The sequence below is a fragment of the Doryrhamphus excisus genome, linkage group LG18 (genome assembly GCF_037039965.1).
Source record: "Doryrhamphus excisus strain RoL-2023G ecotype Guam linkage group LG18, RoL_Dexc_Guam_v1.1, whole genome shotgun sequence".
Classification (NCBI taxonomy): Eukaryota; Metazoa; Chordata; class Actinopteri; order Syngnathiformes; family Syngnathidae; genus Doryrhamphus; species Doryrhamphus excisus.
In genome coordinates, this window is record NC_136374.1 from 5,933,719 (window position 1) to 5,958,422 (window position 24,704).

Below are 24,704 nucleotides of genomic sequence, written 5' to 3' on the forward strand. Positions count from 1 at the left end.
AAGGATAATTCATAATGCCGCCTACAGAGAACATACTAACTCCTTATTTCTAAAATCACAAATACTTCAACTTGCTGATATAGTTCATCTTCAAACAGCTAAAATAATGCATAAGGCTAAAAATAACCAATTAGCTAAAAATGTCATCCAATACTTCTCTACAAGAGAGGAGAAATATGATCTCAGGGAAGAAGTACATTTGAAACACTTATATGCTAGGACTACGTTATGCTAGCCATAGCATTTCAGTATGTGGAATCAAACTATGGAATGGATTGAGTAAGGAAATCAAACAATGCACAACGATGAGCCAATTCAAGAAACAATACAAGCAGTTGATGTTTGCTAAATACAAGGATGAAGAGTCTTGAACCAGTCATGATGTGCTATATATATCACTATATTGACACTTACTATGGTACCCATTATGGCATTGGATGCTCATATCACCTTGTACTTGGGTACGGGACAAAATATTGAAAAATTAAAATTAAAAAAAACAACAACCTTAAACTGTATTATGGAAAGCAGGAAGTGAACAAATGTAACAGTTACTGATTGTAAAAGTACCAGATGGAGGGGTAGGATTTAATAAGCTTTGCTTCTTCCTACTCCTTTTGGACATGTGGAACTGTGAACTGATTATGGGATGCACTCAATTGTAATCTGATGCATGTTCAAATGAAATAAAACCATTACCATACCCATAACCATTACCAAAAATATCCATATTTGTGTGGATTTGCCCATAGCCCATAGCCTGATCTATAAAACCCGCATATGCACTCCAGATTATTCCCTTGTATCGACCTGAGTTCTCCTCCCTGTGCCACTACTTCCTGGCTACTCTTTTGCTTGTTACAAACCTCCATGCTAAATATTTATGACAAGTTTGTCCTTTTTCATTCTGGTTAGGGTTAGGTTTATTTTTCTGGCATCCCCTCGATTGCCTTGTTGCTCTCTTTCCTAACTTGTTGTATGCTTTCTGACCTAGTGTGCACATTTTTGGCGCTTTGTATTGAGTTGTGGACTCCAACAGAGAGAGCAGCTCCACACAATAACCAACACACAAAGCTCTCTAGATCTTCCAGATTCTGCACTTCTTTCTGCAGGATTTCCATAGACATCCCAAACGGTCTGTTGAATTTACTCCACGCCCGGCCCTCCTCTCGGTACGCCCACTCTGCTGTGATTGGTCACAAACCCAAGCGCTCCTGAGGACTTCCGGATACGTACATAGTAGGTCCACATGCTTATATGGAGGGTCCATTTTCATACATATTGTACACTGAAGATTCTAAAAGCTCTCCAGTGTCCAACATCTTTCGACACCCCGGCTGAAGATGTTTCTAGAAAAAGATTTAAGACGTCTTGGCGTCTCCTATGCTGTTGTGATGCACTTTGAAGTCTGCTTCTGCTTTTTTGTGCTGAGGTGCTGCACTTTTTGTCATGAACAACACAAACACACACACATTGGTCTTTCCTCACTGACCTCTTTGTTACATCAAAGTCATTTAAATCCAGTCTGCCCCTTAAAATGAAACTGATTTATTCTAAAAACTCTTTGAAGAACATGAGCTAGCACACACATACACACACACACAACTAATAAAGCACTAATTACAGCAACACAAGAACTGTTTTGAAGATGCGATCTGATCTGCACATTTAATTAACACTGCAAGTCAACTAGTCACATGGCCTTGACTGTAACCAAGTCATCAACAAGACCAGAGAATCTTTATCAACTTCTTGCTCTGGTAAAAAAAAAAAAAAAAAACAATATTAAACAAATAGCGACAGCATAGCATACCTGTCAACACAGGTAATCAGCAAACATTGCTCAGACACATAAAAGCATAACCACTTGAGGTCAAAGCACGACAGAACATTTGACCTCCCCAGCAAGTATCAGACAACCCTTTCTTGAGCTGAAACAAGCTAGCTAGCTTCGGGGCCTCCCCTTACAATGTCTACCTTTTTTCCGGAAACATTTGGAATGTCCAACACCAAGTCATTTTCTCCTCCTCCTCGTCTGTCATTGTGTGCAAAGCACTTTGAACTACAGTGGGGCCTTGACCAGAAGATTTGGACTGTAACCAAAACGGACTCTAACCAAGGGACATTTTCTCAGTGAAAATTATATAAATCCAATTAATCCGTTTCACACACCCAAAAATGTTGAACCCAAAACATATTGGATAGGGAAAAATTATAGTTCTACATTCATTTAAATTTACACGACAAATCAATTGACAAATGAGCATTTAACATCACTTTTGTCTATTTTTTTTAAAGAAAATAAAATTATTTTGCTGCAACCATAATTAGCAAAACTGTAAAAAGATCTTAAGGTCAATTGAAAAATAGCCAGAATTTACCTTTGCTAAATTTGGATCTTAACCAGGTTTTAGTAGAACTACAATACACAAAAGCAAAAAGGGGGAGTGTGACAAAAAACACTTTGAAAAAGTTACAAATAAACAACAATTAAAGTGAAATAGGCTGTTTATCTGCTGATGAAACGTTTAAGACCATTGCTCAAAACATTACAAAAAACTCTCCAAACTAGAAGAAAAAAAAATTCTCAATAGGACTCAGTAATGAGTAGCTCCACCGTTCTTGTTAATCACCTCAAAAAAATAGGAGGCTATTGGGAATATTTTGGGAACATTGCTCCAAGTGGTGAAGATGGCTTCATCAAGGGCATCAACTGTCTGGAACTGATGGCCATTTTTATAAACATCCCTTGCCATCCATCCCTGAATGTTCTCTATGGGATTTAAATCAGGGGAACATGTTGGATGGTCCAAAAGAGTGACGTTATTCTCCCTGAAAAAAGTCCTTGGTCAAGCCAGTATTGTGAACTGCAGAGTTCTCCAGTTGAAAACCCCATCTGTTACCACACAGACCAGGCCCTCAGTCATGATGGATGCCCACTGCAGCATCTGCAGGTAAGAGACCACCGTTTGACAACCCTGCACCACCGGAGGCTCCAGTGTTCCACTGAATGAAAAAGCACCCCGATCACGACAGACTTTATCTCCAAGGCATGTAATGTCCCTATGGTGACTTGTTCCTGATCCCATCCATCCTGGTCACTCCCACTGTACCGAGAAGAAAACATCTCAGGTGGGATCTCCTTGTCATTCCAGTAACGTTGGAAGCCATTTGGACCGCCAAGGTTACATTTTTGATCATCAGAGAGCAGTAAGGGCCTTCATTTGGGTCAAGAGCCGCCCTGTGTCTTGATGGAAAGCCAATCAGATCCCTTGGCTCAGTGCAGATGTCATTTTTGACTTTTTTTTTCCGTAATGCTGAGGATCTTTTCCAAAAATATAGAATGACTTTCTTACTGCGTACAACCTCAGTAGCAATGGAGCGCTGTGAGAGGCCCTGCTGATGCAGCTTAACAATCAGACCACATTCAAACAGAGAAAGTTTCTTAGCTTTAGTCATGGGGAGGGCATGACCGTGTGAATACCTGACAAAAAATAATTTATTTTCATTATGAAGGTATTTGCTCATATTTTGGCTAGCTAACAATAAAGTTAAAATCAAGCACATAGCAGTAGTATGAAGATGTTTTCTAGTATGCAATGCAGCGTATAACTTAAACACAGTTAAATACAAACACATAGTTTCACAAGTACTGACAAACTTAGTATGACCCTTGACACCACACACACACACACACACAAGAGAACTAGAGTGATGACCAAGGCAGGAGATATCTGGTATGCATGATATGACTTGTTTACAGCAGAAGAAATCGCAGAACGTTCCAGACATCCTGGCATCGTCCTTGCTGACAAGAAAGACAGAGATGGGCTGGTGATGCTCAAACCACGGCGACGGCGCGTGCTGATTGGTCCACGTCTTGCACAATCTTGAAATGTATAAAAAGCCGGGCAGGGAAAGAAAGGGTGCTTTTTTGCAGCTGCGCTGTACTAAGACCCAACTTACTGTTGGCATACAGGGAAAGCAACTAAGCCCAGACATCTGTATTAGATATTGTTTGTATCAGGAATAAATACGGTTCTCATATACCGGTTTGGTTATTTAGTCTGCCCATATCCTACAAGGAGATCGCCTCGAAGTAAGGGAGTTTGAGATTTCCTTCAATATCTTATTTCAAGCCAAACAAAGCCAATATGCTTGTTTTACTAGACCGTGAACAAAATGCTCGAATTTCGCAATGCATTTATTTGTAGCCTTCTCAGTTTATGAATTGAAAACCTGAATGACAAGTAGGCATCTGCTGCCTGCTGAAGCGCAGACGCAGCCGACACCCTCTTCTGTGCCCAGGAAGGAGATACAATATCAGTGTGATATAGGTGTGCACAACACCCGTTTCATCCGAAGTATCATCCGGAGTCCAACGCAGCCCCACACAACGAAAGTGCCTCCTGCACTAAAAGTGCTACATAATGTCTGCATGCTCCCAAATCCAAAATGAGGCGCTACTCATGCCCTCATTTCTCGCAAGTACAGCGGGTTGGGACCGGGGCTTTATAGCCGCTGCCTGATCACATCGTGAGCCTCAAACCCTCAACCCCCAAACGCTACACCGATCTAAAGCTTTTCAAAGCGCCACTTAGGTGAGACACTTTTGAGGCACGTTTTGAAGAGTGCAGAGCTTTTATCACTCTAACAAAGACTGGAAGTCCCTACACACGGTAGACATGCTGGTTCTGGATGCTGCAGCTGGGGCGGGGCTAATTGGTGGAGGGGGTCGGTTTTAATGCAAGTATCAGCCGATAGCGATCTAATGTTAACCACAAAACTGTCACAGATGTTAATCGAGGTACCGCCGTCTTTGATTTGCATTGATCAACCAGTCAGAGGACAGACAGATGCTGACCTTATTTTGGGCCTGCTAGATGGCTCTGTGAGGCAAATCTGATTGATTAAAGGAACAACCCCATTGCTAATAGTGTTGAATTAATCCTGATTCTGGAAATCCTGGGCAGATTACATTGACATGGCAAGCACATAACATATTGGAAGCAATGCAGCTAAGAAGTACGCTAATCAGGAACAGAAATGGTCCCTTGATGGGGCACGACAGAAAGTCATTAGAAGTACTGGTCTATATAGACTGAATGAATACTTCCTGGATCAAATACTAGAATTGAAGTTGTAAAATGTTGAGAATACACATCTGCAAGTTCATATATTACGTGCGGAGTTCCCCAGGGGTCAATACTGGGGCCAAAACTGTTCAACTTGTACATCAATGATATCTCCAAAGTTACGAAAGACTTAAAGCTGGTATTATTTGCGGATGATACCACTGCTTTTTGTTCTGGAGGGAGTACAGATGAAATCATTAGAAAGGTCAGAGAAGAAATGGTCACACTAAAAAGATGGTTTGATGATAATAGATTGTCCTTGAACCTAAGTAAAACTGAAATCATGCTGTTTGGTAACAGCAGAAAGGACACGCACCAGCAAATACAAATGGACGGTGTAGACATTGAAAGGGTGAAGGAAAATACATTTCTGGGGATCACAATAGATGAAAATATGAGCTGGAAACCTCATATTACAAATATACAACATAAGGTGGCCAGAAATATTTCAATATTGAACAAAGCAAAATTTGTTCTCAATCAGAAATCACTCCACACTCTTTATTGCTCTCTGGTTCTACCATATCTTACTTATTGTGTGGAAATATGGGCTAATAACTATAAAAGCAATCTTCACTTGCTAAATGTACTGCAAAAAAGGTCAGTAAGGATAATTCATAATGCCGCCTACAGAGAACATAAAAAAGCCATAGCATTTCAGTATGTGGAATCAAACTATGGAATGGATTGAGTAAGGAAATCAAACAATGCACAACGATGAGCCAATTCAAGAAACAATACAAGCAGTTGATGTTTGCTAAATACAAGGATGAAGAGTCTTGAACCAGTCATGATGTGCTATATATATCACTATATTGACACTTACTATGGTACCCATTATGGCATTGGATGCTCATATCACCTTGTACTTCGGTACGAGGTACATTATTAAAAAAAAAACAAAAAAAAAACTTAAACTGTTTTATGGAAAGCAGGAAGTGAACAAATGTAACAGTTACTGATTGTAAAAGTACCAGATGGAGGGGTAGGATTTAATAAGCTTTGCTTCTTCCTACTCCTTTTGGACATGTGGAACTGTGAACTGATTATGGGATGCACTCAATTGTAATCTGATGCATGTTCAAATGAAATAAAACCATTACCATTACCATTACCATTACCATTACCATTACCATTACCATTACCATTACCATTACCATTACCATTACCATTACCATTACCATTACCATTACCATTACCATTACCATTACCAATAAGGGACAGAAATTGTCCCTTGATGGGGCACGACAGAAAGTCATTAGAAGTACTGGTTTATATAGACTGAATTAATACTTCCTGGATCAAATACTAGAATTGAAGTTGTAAATGTAGGTCACTTCTACCAGAGACTGTTTTGCTGGCCCTGACGGCACACCACTTGGTTTAAATACTTCTACTTGGTTTATTGTAAATGTGAGTCAGTTAACTTTTTACACTCACTGATCGATTGTATTTTTGTCTTGTCAGAAACTTTGTCGTATGTTGCTGTCTTGCCCAGGTCACTCTTGTCAAAGATATTTTTGCCCAGTTAAATAAAGGATGAATGAACACACACACACACACACACACTCACACACATGCACGCTCACCGCCGATACAGAGCCTGAAGCGACACAGTTCATCACAGAAGGTGTCCGGGCTCTCCAGCTCTCCCACTGTTCTTCCTCCTTCTCTCCTCTTCTTCCTCGGCGACATCCTCTTCACCATCTTCATCACTCGCTCCACTTTGTCCATCCTTGAGCGAGCGAGTGAGCAAGTCTGCCTCTGATTCAGGAGAAACTTTAGTGGTTCATATTTTCACGGGTTCATTTTTCTGTCTCTTCCAAAAGACCCCTCATCTTCGTCACCGACATCACTCTATGTGACCGCCCCTTCCCCCCCCCAACCCGCGCAGTGTCCGACTTTTCCTCCCTCCTCTTTCTCTGTGCTGACAAAGTCCAATGAGCAGCAAGACGAAAGCAGCCAGACAGCAGAGTTTCCAGGGGTTGTTGAAGCGAGAGGCTTCACATCTTCTCCCCCTCCTCCCCTCCTCTCTCTGTCTCTCTCCCCGTGGCCCCCACCCCAGCAGCAGCAGCATCGCCCCCGCATCCGGCATCCCAAACTCTCAGGTTGCCAAAATATAACAAAATTTACCTTCTCATTCAATCCAATGACCAATGCCATGCAGAAGGGTTTAAGACCAATACACGCTAACGCTGCAACAAAGACATCAGCAATCATCAGACATACCGCTGGGATCAAACCATCGCCATCTCCTTTCAAGCTAAAGCTAACAATAAAAGTGAGTGAGGGATCCCTGTGGCGGCAAGAAAACCTCACTTATTATTCAGAACAAATGAGAATGCATGATTATTGCATAGGTGTGCCTTGGGCTGGCCACAATAAAAGGCCACTCCAAAATGTGTGAGGGAGCATAAATGTCTACCAGAACAGCTGTCTGGGATTTCCCATAATATTGGAATTTTTTAACCAACTTAATGAAAAAATACAACTTGTTTTGTTTGTTCCTTGTAATATTCTGTTTCAAAAATTATATTTAACTAATATTGAATTTAATATTAAATTTTTGTGACCTTAAAACTATATTATTTGTAGTCATCATAATTTTATTATTATAGCCATTATATTATTATTATATTTATTCTCGGAAAATTGCATTTTTTGTCATTAGAATACATTTTTTGTCTTAAAAATATACAGTACATTTCAATAATTTTTTTATCAGCTTTGTGCTATAGTTGAAAAAGATTTAGTATATTCACTATATTATAATAGAATATATTTAGTTGTTTTGTCACTTTTGCTGTTTTTTTTTTAATTTTCCAAATATTTCAACTTCCTTCTTATTTCTTTTTCATAATATGACTATATTGCCATAATATTTGGACTTCAGGCCCATAATATTTGCATTTTTTAACCAATCAATAAAAAAAATACAACTTTTTTTGTTTGTTTCTTGTAATATTCTGTTTCAAAAACAATATTTAATTAATATTTAATTTAATATTTAATTTTTGTGATCCTAAAAGTATATTAGTTGTCTTCATCATATTATTATAGCCATTATATTATTATTATATTTATTCTCGGAAAATTGCTTTTTTTTGTCTTAAAAATATACAGTACATTTCAAGAATTTTTTTTATCAGCTTTGTGATATAGTTGAAAAAGATTTCATATATTCACTATATTATAATAATTTTTTTCATAATATGACTATATTGCCATAATATTTGGACTTCAGACTTTAACCAACTTAATAAAAAAATACAACTTTTTTTGTTTGTTTCTTGTAATATTCAGTTTCAAAAATAATATTTCAATTTTGTGATTCTAAAACTATATTCTTTGTCTTCATTATATTACCAGTTTATTCTCGGAGAATTGCATTTTTTTTGTCATTAGAATACACTTTTTTTGTCTTAAAATTTTTTGCATTTTTTTCATTTCTCTTGTTATTTTTATATTAAGTTAATATAATTTTAGAATGCGAGCCGAGCCATAAATGGCCCCCGGCTGCACTTTGGACACCACTGCTCTACCATATTCCATTCCCTGAGGCCTATGGGAGAATTTGGCAGTACATCCACAGCCGCACACCACATGTGATCACGCCAGCCCAGGATCTCCACGTCCGATACCTTCAGCTAAAGATAAACAGCCGGCCAGACAGCCGCTACACAACACAAGCGGCCAGTTTTCTAGCAGCCTTTTATTGTGGCCATCCTGAGGCTCACCTGTGCAATAATCCAAAACATTCACATGCCACACAATCTTAGAACATAAAGTGGAAAATCAAGGTCATACAAATCAAGAAGTTATATATACACTATTTATAGCTGTGTGCATGTCGATCAAGCCACAAATTTATTGCATGGTTTATTGCACAGTTATTGCACAGGATGTTTATTGCGAACAATATTTGCTGCATATTACTTCATGTCTACCCTGTGTACCCATCAGTAGTATGTCTTCTGCCTTGCCTCGTTCCCCCCACCCCCAGCTGCTTTTTTTGGTTTAAGCCGTGTTTAATTGGATTTTTTATTCACTGTACTTTAGTTTATTTTGTTACGCACCATTGCCTGTTCTTCTTTTTGTCATAGACTTATTTTTCACCTGGTTGCATCTGTGCTGATGGATATTGCCTTGCATTTGAACACACACACACGCACACACACAAGTGCTTAAATGGATAATTCCACGATTGCAGGTTGTTGGAAGTTAAGTGTGTGAGCGAGCATCACTTGTACTCTACTTGAACCTGTCATGCAAGCGTTTCATCAACTCGTGAATCAGTGAGCGCAGGTAACTTTGAGGAGCATGAAACTTTGCAACAACAATATTAATGCACACTATTAATATTTTCCTCAAACCCTTGCTTGATTGGCCTACAAATGTAAATAAAATCTGTCTGTGGTTTGATCGTCTGCATGTCTGTTACGCATGATGTGTTTAGTGCACCGTATCAGACATCGTGTATTACTTCAATTGAGTCAAACATGATCTAAAAAGAAAAGTCAGAGGAACAACAAAAGGCTTCCTGTCCGCTTTGAACGGGAGTGATGGTGTCCCTCCTCGCCTGTCCATCAGACACGCCCACCTCTTTCCTTCGCCTTTGTCTTGCTGTCAAGTAAGCGTGTGAGCTGAGCCGCTACGACGCCCATGATGAAGCCGAGCGAGTGACAGACAGCAAGAAACATTTGCACCGCAAAGACAAAGAAAGACAAACGTCTCAGACGAATGGACTGATGGACGGAGGAGACAGATGGAGGAGGTATTAGAAGACAGAGTGGTTATTTATACGGATATCAAAGATTTATGACTTTTATCGCCGTAAGAATACAGGCTGTCCATGAAGTCTGGAAGTTCAATGTACACTTGATATGATAGGAAGATCTTTAGTTTAATTAATGGGAATTAATAAGTGAATAATAAATTATACTTTTAATAATTAATTCTTAAAATAAAGCAACTGTTCCTAAAGTCTGGAAATATAATAGACACAAAGAAGTTTGTGAATAATAAATTATATGTGAAATGATAAATTATTGAAAAAAACTTATATTCATTCATTCATTTTCTACTGCTTTTCCTCACGAGGGTCGCGGGGGTGCTGGAGCCTATCCCAGCTGTCTTCGGGCGAGAGGCGGGGGAAACTGGAGTACCTGGAGAAAACCCACGCATGCACGAGGAGAACATGCAAACTCCACACAGAAATGGCTGAGGGTGGAATTGAACTTGGGTCTTTTAGCTGTGTGGCCTCTGCGCTAACCACTCATCCCTCCTCACAAGTTCATTAATTCATTCGTTTTCTACCGCTTATCCTCACGAGGGTCACAGGGGCGCTGGAGCCTATCCCAGCTGTCTTCGGGTGAGAGGCGGGGTACACCCTGGACTGGTGGACAGCCAATCACAGGGCACATATAGACAAACAACCATTCACACTCACATTCATACATATGGACAATTTGGAGTCACCAATTAACCTAGCATGTTTTTGGAATGTGGGAGGAAACCGGAGTACCCGGAGAAAACCCACGCATGCACGGGGAGAACATGCAAACTCCACACAGAGATGGCCGACGAGGGAATTGAACTTGGGTCTCCTAGCTGTGAGGCCTGCGCGTTAGAGTTGAGACATGATTGGCAATTCTCTAAAAACTAGCTACGGGGAATTGTTTTCAACGCTTGTTGACCCCAACAATCCCTTTTGTTGACTAGCCGTTTAGCTTCCTGTTGTGTCGTAGTGAATAAAGGATTGCGTAGCAAACAATTATTTTAATAACCGATTAATTTGTGGATTAGTTTTTGATTAATCTTTGAATCGGATAAAAAAAAACACAGATTTTGAATGTGCCTCTTTATTCAGAAATAGAAGATTTGAAATGATGGACCAAATAAGAGCAAAAACACCAGGTCGTCGTTTGGATATCCTGTTCATTCATTCATTCATTTTCTACCGCTTTTTCCTCACAACAATTTGGAATGGCCAAATTGGAATATAGGAGGAGACCGGAGTACCCGGAGAAAACCCATGCATGCATGAGGAGAACATGCAAACTCCACACAGAGATGGCCGAGGGTGGAATTGAACACTGGTCTCCTAGCTGTGAGGTCTGCGCGCTAACCACTCGACCGCTGTGCAGCCCGATAAATAATATATTCACAATTAAATTAATAAGCGAATAACAAATTATAAACAAAATCATTCATTTTTTTCTACCGCTTATTCTCATGAGTGTTGCAGGGGTGCTGGAGCCTATCCTAGCTGCCTTCGGTCGAGAGGCGAGGTCTGGTCGCCAGCCAATCACAGGGCAGTAAATTAAATCATTATTTTTAAAAATACATGTTTACGTTTGAATTAATTATATATATTTAAAGATTTTATATATTGCAAATATGTTTAAATATGTTTAAAATGATTTATATTTAATTGAATTAAAAATATTTTCTTATTTTTTTTTTTTTTTTGTCCCGTCCAGCCATTGGGGCAGATAGTATTGTTGATCTAAATGCCCTTACATGCTAGACAGATTTGCTCTGTGTCAGGAAAGGTGTTGGCTACAACTTCCCTGTACCATGAAATTTTATTTGCCGTTATTTGATGTTTTTGTTATGCCATTTGGAGCGACTGGACCGGAGCAAGAAGAAGAACAGAAAAGAAGAAGAGAAAGGTGGGGTGGGGGGCAGTAGAGGGAGAGACAAAAACAACAGCAACAAGAATTCCCAAAACAACAACAGAGACAAACAGAACAGTTAAATGTCAATGATGGCTAAGGGTCAAAATGGAGATGATATCAGTGAAATGAAACAGTCCAACTTACCAGTAGCAATAGTAACAATGAAGACATGAACCGTGATAGTAATCACAATTACAACCGAGCCGGGCAAGACAGCCGCCGGAGCAAGCCCTGGGCCACAGGACCAACCACGAGCCCCACCCAGCCCATCGTGGCAGCCAGTCCGGCCTGCCAGCTCCCCCCCGGAGGGCCCCACCAGAGATTGTGCCAGCTACGCCACCCCCCGGACCACCAGGAGGACTTATTTTCTTATTTTTCTTATTTTTAATTAAAATTAAAAATTAATTAATTAATTGAATTAAAAATATTTTCTTATATAAAATATTTTCTTATTTTTAATTCAATTAAATATAAATCATTTTAAACATATTTTGCGTATATTTGCAATATATAAAATCTTTAAATTTATATAATTAATTCAAACGTAAACATGTATTTTTAAAAACAATGATTTAATTTACTGCCCTGTGATTGGCTGGCGACCAGACCTCGCCTCTCGACCGAAGGCAGCTAGGATAGGCTCCAGCACCCCTGCAACACTCGGTTGCGGTAGAAATAATGAATTGTTCATCATTTGTTATTCGCTATTAAAAATATTTTCTTATATAAAATATTTTCTTATTTTTAATTCAATTAAATATAAATCATTTTAAATATATTTTGTGTATATTTGTAATATATAAAATCTTTAAAGTTATAGAATTAAAATAAGAAAATAGTTTTATTTCAATTAAATATAAATCATTTTAAACATATTTTGTATATATTTGTAATATATTAAATATTTAAATTTATAGAATTAATTTAAATGTAAACATGTATTTTTAAAAATAATGATTTAATGTATTGCCCTGTGACTGGCTGGCGACCAGTCCAGGGTGTACCCCGCCTCTCGCCCAAAGACAGCTGGGATAGGCTCCAGCACTCCCGCGACCCTCGTGAGGAAAAAAGCGGTAGAAAATGAATGAATGAATGAATGAATAAAAAAATATGTATTCATTAGGCTGCTTAGGGTTGCTCCCAAGTTTCATCGGTCACGCTCACACTGATATTCTTGCTGGCACTGCCGTTCTACGGTTGCCAGTCGTTTCTCTGAAGTGCCACTTCCTCCCAGGTACCTTGCGGGATGCCAAGTCTCTTCATATGTCATTTTAAGACTTCTTTGAAGCGCAATTTTTATCCTCTGTGGCTCCTTTTCCTTGGCTCGGTTCTAAGTAGAAGGCAGCGTTTGCCAGTCAGTCTCTTGTTGGCCATCCGAGGTACGTACATGCTCTGCCCAGCAAAGCTTTGATATGGTTATTTGGGAGTCCACACTGACCGACAACCGTTTAACCTCATCGTCTGGGATACTGTCTTGTCACTTCATGTTCAGGATGGACAGTAGGACAGCTGGAGTCTTGTCAGGGCTTTGATGTATCTTCAATACAGAGTTGTGCACTCCGTGGAATACAGCTGGCAACGGAGAACTGCAACTGAATCCAATTTGACTTTGGTTTTACTACTGAGGTCATGACAACATGACAACAAAGTCTCTTGTGACTGGATCCTCCTTTCCACTTCCAGATCTGCAGAGTTGGTGTTTGTGACGGTTCTGCCCAGGTAAGTGAAAGATTGAGTTGCCTTCAGTGGTAACACTCGTTGGTCATTGAAGGAGGCTGGGTAGAGTGGCTCGGTCTTGGACCCAAGAGCATTTTATCATTAGGTTTTCTACAGCATCAGTAACGTGTAAGGCTGAGAGTCCACTGGGCCAGTTGGCATCAATGCAATTTGCTGTAGCACCAAGTGTCTCCAATATGGTGCCCAGCGGCGTGCAGTGGCTCAAACTGCCTCCCGACTGGCTAACCGTAACAGCTGCAAAAATTGAGTTTGGCAGCAAGAAATTTTCAAAATGTTTAAAATCTCCAATCAGCACGAAGTGTCCACCACGTGGAACCAAATGTCGCAAACAATTTGCTTATTGGAATCCACTGGAATGTAATGGCACGAGCCAAGTAGCGCCAGTGATGCTAGGAGTCCACTGGCCCGGCACCATTTGGTGCCAGTTCACGCCTAACATTATGTGATTGGCGTGTAGTGGCTCGCTGTGGCACCGAATAACGGCTACATGGCAACATGCTGAGCGAACATTAATTCGGCGCCACAGCAAGCCACTACGCTCCAATCACATAATCTTTTACTGAGTCAGACAAGAGTCAAAGCGCAACCAGTATGTAACAATTTGCTAATTTGCTCAATTGCTATATGATCTAACAGAAGATTTTTGTAAAGGGCTATGTTCAGTTTTTTTTGGATTTCCAATTGATAAGAATGGTTTTCTTAGCGATGCTTAACGCTGTGATGAGGAGTTGTGTGTGATTTGTTTCTCCGTTGACTGTAGAACAGGGGTCTCAAACTCAATTTACCTGGAGGCCACTGGAGCTAGGGTCTGGGTGAGGCTGGGCCTCATCAGGTTTTCCAAAAAATAAAAAAACGCATTTATTAAAAACGGAAAAATGAATAAACTTTGCTTTGGTTCCGATTTTCTACAAGAAAAGCTCTGATAAAACATTCCACTGTTCTCAAATATCTTAATTTTTATTTTTCTGCACAAAATAAGAAATAAATTAAATAAACAAATCAAGAATAAAGAAAATCAATCAATCAGTAATAAATAAATATAATAATAATAATAAAACGGCAAATAATAAAAACTTAAGAAACCACATATAGTTGGTGGGTAGACAAATTATTTTTTTCAGATTAAAATGAACAAAGCATTATTAGAGCCCTGTAGACATGACAAAACACGACTATAGTCACATTTATACTTTTTTTATTTACAACATATTGCGCAACTGCAGGGTCTTGAGACACATGCTAACTCGCAAACTAGAGAGCTAGCGACCTAAACGGTAGCCTCCAAGTTATTTCCTTTAAACTTAAAAAGCCAAAAACTTACCACTTCCACATGGATAGGGAGGATAACTATTAACAGTTATTTAACCTTTAACATGAACATTAATCAAACATAATAATTTTTTCTGGGTACATGATACCATACAGCATCCATATCAAACTTGCGCGGGCCGCACTAACATTAAACTTTCATATCAAGGCGGGGGCCACATTTGGCCCGCGGGCCGCGTGTTTGAGACCCCTGCTGGAGAAAGATTGCCCAACAAGCATAATACAGGTGAGGAAGGAATAGAGGTCCCAAGTGCCAATGAAAGGTCTTCACACACTGCTTGTCAGAAATTACTAATGGGGGCACATGCCCACATGGAGTGTAAATAATCATCTACTACATGATCTGGGCAGTGTACACAGATGTTAGAGTCGGTTAGACCCATTTTAAACATTCTCTGTCCTGTGTAGTGTACTCTATGAAGGGTTTTGAACTGAACCAACTGTAGGTTGGGATTTTTTATTAAACGGGAAGAATTAAGGCATATTTGCTTCCAGAACTAAGGTTTACAGCTTGTAGATAAATCTAGGTTCCATTTGGAGACTGGAACCCCAACGGTGTTGTCACACTTTGACAATAGAATGTACAGCTTGGATAATGTTTGGGGAGCAGATACGTTTAAGAATTGGTCAATGGTGGGATAGCTTTCCCAAGATATGTTACTGAAAGTAGCTCTAATTATGGATTTAATTTGTGAGTATTCAATAAATGTATTCTGGCTGAATCCATACTGTGTAACAAGGTAAGTGAATGACACAAACTTTTCCCCCCTTATGATATTTTCCATGCAACTTATTCCTTTTTCATGACATGTTGTAAAATCCAAGGTTTTATTTTAAGCAATATATCAGGGTTATTCCAGATCGGAGTGTACTGGCAAGGATTGAGCGAGGACCTAGTTATTTTTAAAAATTCCTACCAAGCTGTCAGAGTGGTTTTTATATTTATACAATCGTTTTTCCTTAGGATTTGACTTATGAAAGGTAAGTTAAAGATGGGGATTTCTTGACTAAATGATTGTTCAATGTCTAGCCATAACTGATCCAAGGGGTTAGGTTTTATCCATTTTAAGATATACTGTAGCCTATTTGCCAGGAAGTAATTGGAGAAATTTGGCAGTTCTAAGCCCCCACATTCTTTAGATCTTTGTAATGTTTTTAGGCTTATTCGTGCTGGCTTATTTTTCCAAAGAAATGTATTTATATATGAATCTAATGACTTAAACCAAGTTATAGATGGTTTGGTTGGGATCATAGAGAACAGATAATTTATCCTTGGTAATATCATCATTTTCACAGTGGATACTCTGCCCATAAGAGAGATCGGCAAAGTTCTCCAACGTTCAAGATCATCCTCAATTGATTTCAACAGTGGGGTATAATTCAAGCTGATCATGTCTGACAGATTGGAGGAAATGTTGATGCCCAAATACCTGATATTACCCAAACGCAGTGGTATAGAAGGGGTGCTCTGGAAAACAAAGTTAATGGGCAATACTATGGATTTAGACCAGTTAATAGAGTAGTCCGAAAAGGTGCGAAAGTTATTGATGAGTGTGATAGCTTGGTGAAGAGTATAAGAGTATAAAGGCTTATCTTATGATGAACATTCGTTGTGTGGATCCCTTTAATATTTACATGTTGTCGAACTGCAGCTGCAAGAGGTTCAATGAAGATAGCAAACAATGAGGGGGAGAGTGGACAACCTTGCCTAGTACCTCTTTGTAAAGTGAATTCTGGAGAGATCAGACTATTGGTTCGAACGGAGGCCTTTGGGGTGCTATATAATATTTGGATCCACGTTCTAAATGACTCTCCAAAGCCAAATTTCTGAAGGGTTGCTAAGAGAAATTTCCAGTTAACTCTGTGGAATGCTTTTTCAGCGTCTAGTGAGACGATTGTGGTTTCCAAATTACGGATGATAAAGCGATCAATCAGATTGGTTAAGCGGCGTACATTGCTAACTGAGTGTCTCCCCTTGATAAATCCTAATTGATCGGGATGTATTATATGAGTCTTCTAGCTAATACTTTGCACATTATTTTAAGATCCGCATTAATAAGTGAAATTGGGGCTAGCAATGACCAGAATGTTTTATAAAATTCGGCAGGGAACCTCTCCGGTCCTGGTGCCTTGTTATTTGGCATTATCTGTTAGTGAAATGGGTAAGTCCAGGGCTGTCATTTTTTTCTAATTTTGGTAATTCTATGGTGCTAAGAAATGTTTCAATGCCTGGAACAGAAGGGTTCATCTGAGGTGTGGATAGTTTTTTTATAAAAGTCCCTAAAGACTGAATTAATTTCCTCCAGAAGGTGAGTGATGTTACCTTCTGAGTTTCTAATGGAGGAGATAGAGTTTTTTTCTTTATTAAGTTTTAGTTGGTTAGCAAAGTATTTTCCAGATTTATTGGGATGTTCAAACTTCTCCAAATGTAGTCTTTGTAATTGGAAGGACCAGTGGACCAGTAGGGTTAGGGTTAGGTGTTAGGGGGTTAGAGGTTAGGGGTTAGGGGTTAGGGGTTAGGGGTTAGGGGTATGGGTAGGGTTGGGGGTTAGGCTTAAGGTTAGGGGGTTAGGGTAGGGTTAGGGGGTTAGGGTTAGCGACGGGTTAGGGGTTAGGGGGTTAGGGTTAGGGGTTAGGGTTAGGAGTTAGGGTAGCGTTAGGGTTGGGGTAGGGTTAGGGGTTAGGGTTAGGGTTAGAGTTAGGGTTAGAGTTAGGGTTAGAGTTAGGGTTTAGGGTTAGGGTTTGGGTTAGGGGTTAGGGTTAGTTAGGGTTAGGGTAGGGGTAGGGGTAGGGTTAGGGTAGGGTAGGGTAGGGTAGGGTAGGGTTAGGGGTTAGGGTTAGGGTTAGGGTTAGGGGTAGGGGTAGGGGTAGGGTTTAGGGTTAGGGTTTGGGGTTAGGGTTAGTTAGGGTTAGGGTAGGGTGAGGGTAAGGTTAGGGTAGGGTTAGGGTTGGTTAGGGTTAGGGTTAGGGTTTGAGGGTAAGGGTTAGAGTTAGGGTTAGGGTTAGAGGGTTAGGGTTAGAGGGTTAGAAGGTTAGAGGGTTAGGGTTAGGGGTTAGGGTTAGGGAGGGTTAGGGGGTTAGGGTAGGGTTAGGGTAGGGTTAGGGTAGCCTTAGGGATAGGGTTAGGGTTAGTTAGGGTTAGGATTTTAGGGTAAGGGTTAGTGTTAGGTTAGGGTTAGTTAGGGTTAGGGTAGGGTTAGGGTTAGTTAGGGTTAGAGTTAGGGTTAGAGTTAAGGTTTGAGGGTTAGGGTTAGAGGGTTAGGGGTTATGGTCATGGTTAGGGTTAGGGTTAGGGTTAGGGTAAGGGTAAGGGTAAGGGTAAGGGTAAGGGTAAGGGTAAGGGTAAGGGTAAGGGTTAGGGATAGGGTTAGGGTAGTGTTAGGGTTAGGGTAGGTTAGGGTTAGTTAGGGTTAGTTAGGGTTAGGTTAGGGTACGGTAGGGTTAGGGTAGCGTTATGGTTAGGGTTTAGGGTTAGGGGTTAGGGTTAGGGTAGGGTAGGGTTAAAGTTGGGGTTAGTTACAGTTAGGATAGGTTTAGTTAGGGTTAGAGCGTTAGGGTTAGGGGTTAGGGGTTAGGGGTTAGGGGTTAGGGGTTAGGGGTTAGGGTTGGTTAGGGTTAGGGTAGGGTTAGGGTAGGGTTAGGGTTAGGGTTTGAGGGTAAGGGTTAGAGTTAGGGTTAGGGTTATAGGGTTAGAGTTAGAGGGTTAGAGGGTTAGGGTTAGGGTTAGGGGTTAGGGTTAGGGAGGGTTAGGGGGGTTAGGGTAGGGTTAGGGTTAGGGTAGGGTTAGGGTTAGTTAGGGTTAGGATTTTAGGGTAAGGGTTAGTGTTAGGTTAGGATTGGGGTTAGTTAGGGTAGGGTTAGGGTTAGTTAGGGTAGGGTTAGGGTAAGGGTAAGGGTTAGGGATAGGGTTAGGGATAGGGTTAGGGATAGGGTTAGGGATAGGGTTAGGGATAGGGTTAGGGATAGGGATAGGGATAGGGTTAGGGATAGGGATAGGGTTAGGGATAGGGTTAGGGTTAGGGATAGGGATAGGGTTAGGGATAGGGATAGGGTTAGGGTAGTGTTAGGGTTAGGGTAGGTTAGGGTTAGAGGGTTAGGGTTAGTTAGGGTTAGTTGGGGTTATTTAGGGTTAGTTAGGGTTAGGTTAGGGTAGGGTAGGGTTAGGGTTAGGGTAGCGTTATGGTTAGGGTTTAGGGTTAGGATTAGTGTTAGGGTAGGGTAGGGTTAGGGTTGGGGTTAGTTACAGTTAGGATAGGGTTAGTTAGGGTTAGGATTAGAGCGTTAGGGTTAGGGGCTTAGGGGTTAGGGTTGGGGGGGTAAGGTTAGGGTTGGGGTTAGGGTTAGGGTTAGAGGGTTAGGGTTAGGGTTAGGGTTAGAGGGTTAGGGTTCGGGTTCGGGTTCGGGTTCGGGTTCGGGTTCGGGTTAGGGTTTGAGGGTTATGGTTAGAGGGGTAGGGTTAGAGGGGTAGGGTTAGAGGGTTAGGGTTAGAGTTAGAGGGTTAGGGTTAGAGGGTTCAGGTTCAGGTTCAGGTTCAGGTTCAGGTTCAGGTTCAGGTTCAGGTTCAGGTTCAGGTTCAGGTTCAGGTTAGGGCTAGGGCTAGGGCTAGGGTAGCGTTAGGGTTAGGCTTAGGGTAGGGTTAGGGTTAAGGTAGGGTTAGGGTAAGTTAGGGTTAGGGTAGGGTAGGGTTACTGTTAGGGTTAGGATTAGGGTTAGGGTTTGAGGGTTAAGGTTCGGTTTAGGGTTAAGGTTAGGGTTTGAGCGTTAGGTTTAGGGTTAGAGGGTTAGGGTTAGGGTTAGAGTTATGGCAGTGTTAGGGTCAGGGTTGGGGGTTAGGATTAAGGGTTGGGGCGTTAGGGTTGGGGGGTTAGGGTTAGGGTAAGGTTAGGGTGGGGTTAGGGTTAGTTAGGGTTAGAGTTAGAGGGTTAAGGTTAGAGGGTTAGGGTGGGGTTAGGGTTAGTTAGGGTTAGGGTTAGAGGGTTAGGGTTAGAGGGTTAGGGTTAGGGTTAGGGTTGGGGGGTAAGGTTAGGGCTGGGGTTAGGGTTAGGGTTAGAGGGTTAGGGTTAGAGGGTTAGGGTTAGGGTTAGGGTTAGGGTTAGGGTTAGGGTTAGAGGGTTAGGGTTCGGGTTAGGGTTTGAGGGTTATGGTTAGAGGGTTAGGGTTAGAGGGTTAGGGTTAGAGTTAGAGGGTTAGGGTTAGAGGGTTCAGGTTCAGGTTCAGGTTCAGGTTCAGGTTCAGGTTAGGGCTAGGGCTAGGGCTAGGGCTAGGGCTAGGGCTAGGGCTAGGGCTAGGGTAGCGTTAGGGTTAGGCTTAGGGTAGGGTTAGGGTTAAGGTAGGGTTAGGGTAAGTTAGGGTTAGGGTAGGGTAGGGTTACTGTTGGGGTTAGGATTAGGGTTAGGGTTTGAGGGTTAAGGTTCGGGTTAGGGTTAAGGTTAGGGTTTGAGCGTTAGGTTTAGGGTTAGAGGGTTAGGGTTAGGGTTAGAGTTATGGCAGTGTTAGGGTCAGGGTTGGGGGTTAGGATTAAGGGTTAGGGTTGGGGCGTTAGGGTTGGGGGGTTAGGGTTAGGGTAAGGTTAGGGTGGGGTTAGGGTGGGGTTAGGGTTAGTTAGGGTTAGAGTTAGAGGGTTAAGGTTAGAGGGTTAGGGTTAGGGTGGGGTTAGGGTTAGTTAGGGTTAGGGTTAGGGTTAGGGTTAGGGTTAGGGTTAGGGTTAGGGTTAGGGTTAGGGTTAGAGGGTTAGGGTTAGAGGGTTAGGGTTAGGGTTAGGGTTAGGGGTTAGGGTTAGGGGGTTAGGGGGTTAGGGGGTTATGGTTAGGGGCTAGGGGTTAAGGTTCGGGTAGGGCTAGGGTTCGGGTAGGGTTAGGGTTAGGGGTTAGGCTCAGGTTAGTTTAGGGTTTAGGGTTAGGTGTTAGGTGTTAGGTGTTGGGTGTTAGGTGTTAGGTGTTAGGTGTTAGGTGTTAGGGTTAGTGAGGGTTAGGGTTAGGGGTTAGGGGTTAGGGTTGGGGGTTAGGCTTAGGGTTAGGGGTTAGAGGTTAGGGGTTAGGGGTTAGGATTAAGGGTTAAGGTTGGGGGGGTTAGGGTAAGGTTAGGGTTAGGGTGGGGTTAGGGTTTGTTTGGGTTAGAGTTAGAGGGTTAAGGCTAGGGGATTAGGGGGTTATGGTTAGGGGTTAGGGGTTAGGGGTTAGAGGTTAGGGGTTAGGGGTTAGGGGTTAGGGGTTAGGGTAGGGTTCGGGTTAGGGTAGGGCTAGGGTAGGGCTAGCGTTAGGGTAGCGTTAGGGTTAGGGGTTAGGCTTAGGTTAGTTTAGGGTTAGGGGTTAGGTGTTAGGGTTAGTGAGGGTTAGTGAGGGTTAGTGAGGGTTAGTGAGGGTTAGTGAGGGTTAGTGTTAGTTAGGGTTAGGGTAGGGTGAGGGTTAGGGTGGGGTTAGGGTTAGTTAGGGTTAGGTTTAGGGTTAGAGAGGGTTAGGGGTTAGGGGTTAGGGTTGGGGGTTAGGGTTATGGTTATGGTTATGGTTAGGGGTTAGGGGTTAGGGTTAGGGTTAGGGTTAGGGTTAGGGTTAGGGTAGGGTTAGGGTAGGGTTAGGGTAGGGTTGGGGTAGGGTTAGGGTTATGGTAGGTTTAGCGGTTAGGGGTTAGTGTTAGGGGTTAGGGTTAGGGTTAGGATTAAGGTAAGGTTAGGGTTAGGGTTAGGGTTAGGGTTAGGATTCGGGTTAGGGTAGGGTTAGAGTTATGGTAGCGTTAGTGTTAGGGGTTAGGCTTAGGTTCGTTTAGGGTTTACGGTTAGGGGTTAGGGGTTAGGGTTAGTGAGGTTTAGGGTCGTTAGGGTTAGGGGTTAGGCTTAGGTTAGTTTAGGGTTTAGGGTTTAGGGTTTAGGGTTTAGGGGTTAGGAGTTAGGGGTTAGGGTTAGTTAGGGTTAGGGGTTAGGCTTAGGTTAGTTTAGGGTTAGAGGTTAGGGTTAGTTAGGGTTAGGGTTAGTTCGGGTTAGGGCTGGGGTTAGGGTTTGAGGGCTAGGGTTAGAGGGTTAGGGTTAGAGGGTTAGGGTTAGGGTTAGGGTTAGGGTAGCGTTAGGGTTAGTTATGGTTAGGGTTAGAGTTAGAAGGTTAGGCTTAGGGGTTAGGGGTTAGAGGTTAGGGGTTAGGATTAAGGGTTAAGGTTGGGGGGGTTAGAGTAAGGTTAGGGTTAGGGTGGGGTTAGGGTTTGTTTGGGTTAGAGTTAGAGGGTTAGGGTTAGGGGGTTAGGGGGTTAGGGGGTTATGGTTAGGGGTTAGGGTAGGGGTTAGGGTAGGGTTCGGGTTAGGGTAGGGCTAGGGTAGGGCTAGCGTTAGGGTAGCGTTAGGGTTAGGGGTTAGGCTTAGGTTAGTTTAGGGTTAGGGGTTAGGTGTTAGGGTTAGTGAGGGTTAGTGAGGGTTAGTGAGGGTTAGTGAGGGTTAGTGAGGGTTAGTGAGGGTTAGTGTTAGTTAGGGTTAGGGTAGGGTGAGGGTTAGGGTGGGGTTAGGGGTTAGGGTTGGGGGTTAGGGTTATGGTTATGGTTAGGGGTTAGGGTTAGGGTAGGGTAGGGTTAGGGTAGGGTTAGGGTAGGGTTGGGGTAGGGTTAGGGTTATGGTAGGTTTAGCGGTTAGGGGTTAGTGTTAGGGGTTAGGGTTAGGATTAAGGTAAGGTAAGGTTAGGGTTAGGGTTAGGGTTAGGGTTAGGGTTAGGGTTAGGGTTAGGGTTAGGGTTAGGATTAGGATTCGGGTTAGGGTAGGGTTAGAGTTATGGTAGCGTTAGGGTTAGGGTTTAGGCTTAGGTTCGTTTAGGGTTTACGGTTAGGGGTTAGGGTTAGTGAGGTTTAGGGTTCGTTAGGGTTAGGGGTTAGGCTTAGGTTAGTTTAGGGTTTAGGGTTTAGGGTTTAGGGTTTAGGGTTTAGGGGTTAGGATTAGTGAGGTTTAGGGTTCGTTAGGGTTAGGGGTTAGGCTTAGGTTAGTTTAGGGTTTAGGGTTTAGGGTTTAGGGTTTAGGGTTTAGGGTTTAGGGGTTAGGAGTTAGGGGTTAGGGTTAGTTAGGGTTAGTTAGGGTTAGTTAGGGTTAGGGGTTAGGCTTAGGTTAGTTTAGGGTTAGAGGTTAGGGTTAGTTAGGGTTAGGGTTAGTTCGGGTTAAGGCTGGGGTTAGGGTTTGAGGGCTAGGGTTAGAGGGTTAGGGTTAGAGGGTTAGGGTTAGGGTAGCGTTAGGGTTAGGGTTAGGGTTAGGACTAGGGTTAGGGTAGCGTTAGGGTTAGGTTAGGGTAGGGTAGGGTTAGGGTTAGGGTTAGGGTTAGGGTTAGGGTTAGGGGTTAGGGGTTAGAGGTTAGGGGTTAGTGTAGGGTTAGGGTAGGGTTGGGTAGGGGAGGGTTAGTGTCAGGGTTAGTTAGGGTTAGCGTTAGGGTTTGAGGGTTAAGGTTAGGGTTTGAGGGTTAGGGTTAGAGGGTTAGGGTTAGAGTTAGAGGGTTAGGTTAGCGTTAGAGTTGGGGTTATGGTAGGGTTAGGGTTAGGGGTTATGGTTAGGGGTTATGGTTAGGGGTTAGGGGTTAGGGTTAGGGGTTAGGGGTTAGGGTAAGTTTAGGGTTAGGGTTCAGGTTCGGGTTCTGGTTCGGGTTTGGGTTCGGGTTAGGGTTATGGTAGGGTTAGGGTTAGGGGTTAGGGTTAGGGGTTAGGGGTTAGGGGTTAGGGGTTAGGGTTAGGGAGGTTAGGGTAGGGTTACGGTTATGGTAGGGTATAGGGTTAGGGGTTAGGGTTGGGGGAGTTAGGGTTCGGGTAAGGTTAGGGTTAGGGTAGGGTTAGGGTGGGGTTAGGGTTAGTTAAGATTAGGTTTAGGGTTAGAGTTAGAGGGTTAGGGGTTAGGGTTCGGGTTCGGGTTAGGGTTATGGTTATGGTTATGGTTAGGGGTTAGGGTTAGGGGTTAGGGGTTAGGGGTTAGGGGGTAGGGTAGGGTTAAGGTTAGGGTTAGGGTGGGGTTAGGGTTAGTTAGGCTTAGGCGTAGAGGGTTAGGGTAGGGTTCAGGTTAAGGGTTAGGGGTTAGGGGGGTTAGGGTAGGGTTAGCGGGATTAGGGTAGGGTTAGGGTAGGGTTAGGGGGTTAGGGTTAGGGCAGGGTTAGGGCAGGGTTAGGGCAGGGTTAGGGGGGTTAGGGGGTTAGGGTTATTGTTCTGTATCCTTATAATACCACTTCGTCTAACTTCTCCATTCAAAACTGGCTCCATGACAAGGTCTAGCCACTGCCCTTTTGTATTATGGTATCATAATATGAATAATAACACTGTAAGCCCAGCATTATCATTATTATTACCCAATAGGAATGCGGCTCATGTGTTTTTGCCATTACATTACATTTGCTAAACAAAAAATGGATTAGGAAAAAAATGCACATCTCAAAAAATGCCAACCTAAAAGCCTTGCAGTAAGTTCCCTCAAGCTAAAGCTTCCCAAAATGTGCACCAATGTCAGCAGCTACTGCGGCACAAAAGCAAACTTTTTCCGCTTTTCCTCGACCTCAGGAGAAGGCGCTACCATCAGTCACATCAGCCCATTGCTCCTATGTTAGCAGGAATATGAATGAGGGGGAGGGGGGGTGTTAAAGTGAGGTGAAGATGAGGGAACAGCACTGGTCTTATTCTGCCTGATTGTTCTCCTCTTTAGCACACTGCAGCACTGACGGTGCCTCCTGAGGGCTTCCACACAGTGGCCGACGGGACAGGGCATGTGCAGCAATGTCCAAAACCACACCAACACCATCAAACACATGTAAGCATTCAGCATTGGATGAGGCCAATTCTGTGGCAAAAGATGGAAATGACATAATAACAATCACCTTAGTTGAATACT

General features: G+C 42.4%; 1 protein-coding gene across 4 annotated transcripts in view; it reads right to left on the reverse strand.

The window, feature by feature from the left end:
• Positions 1–24,704, reverse strand: part of LOC131106519 (glutamate receptor-interacting protein 2-like) — a 161,933-nt gene that overhangs the window by 94,230 nt on the left and 42,999 nt on the right. For 2 of the 4 annotated variants that reach the window (XM_058055669.2, XM_058055668.2), the window contains exon 1: positions 6,725–6,983. The exons of the other annotated variants lie outside the window; for them this stretch is intronic. In XM_058055669.2, coding sequence (XP_057911652.2) covers positions 6,725–6,869 — 145 coding nt within the window. In that variant the 5' untranslated portion in view covers positions 6,870–6,983. Of the gene's footprint in view, positions 1–6,724; positions 6,984–24,704 lie in introns of those variants that run through there. 4 annotated transcript variants of the gene reach the window in all.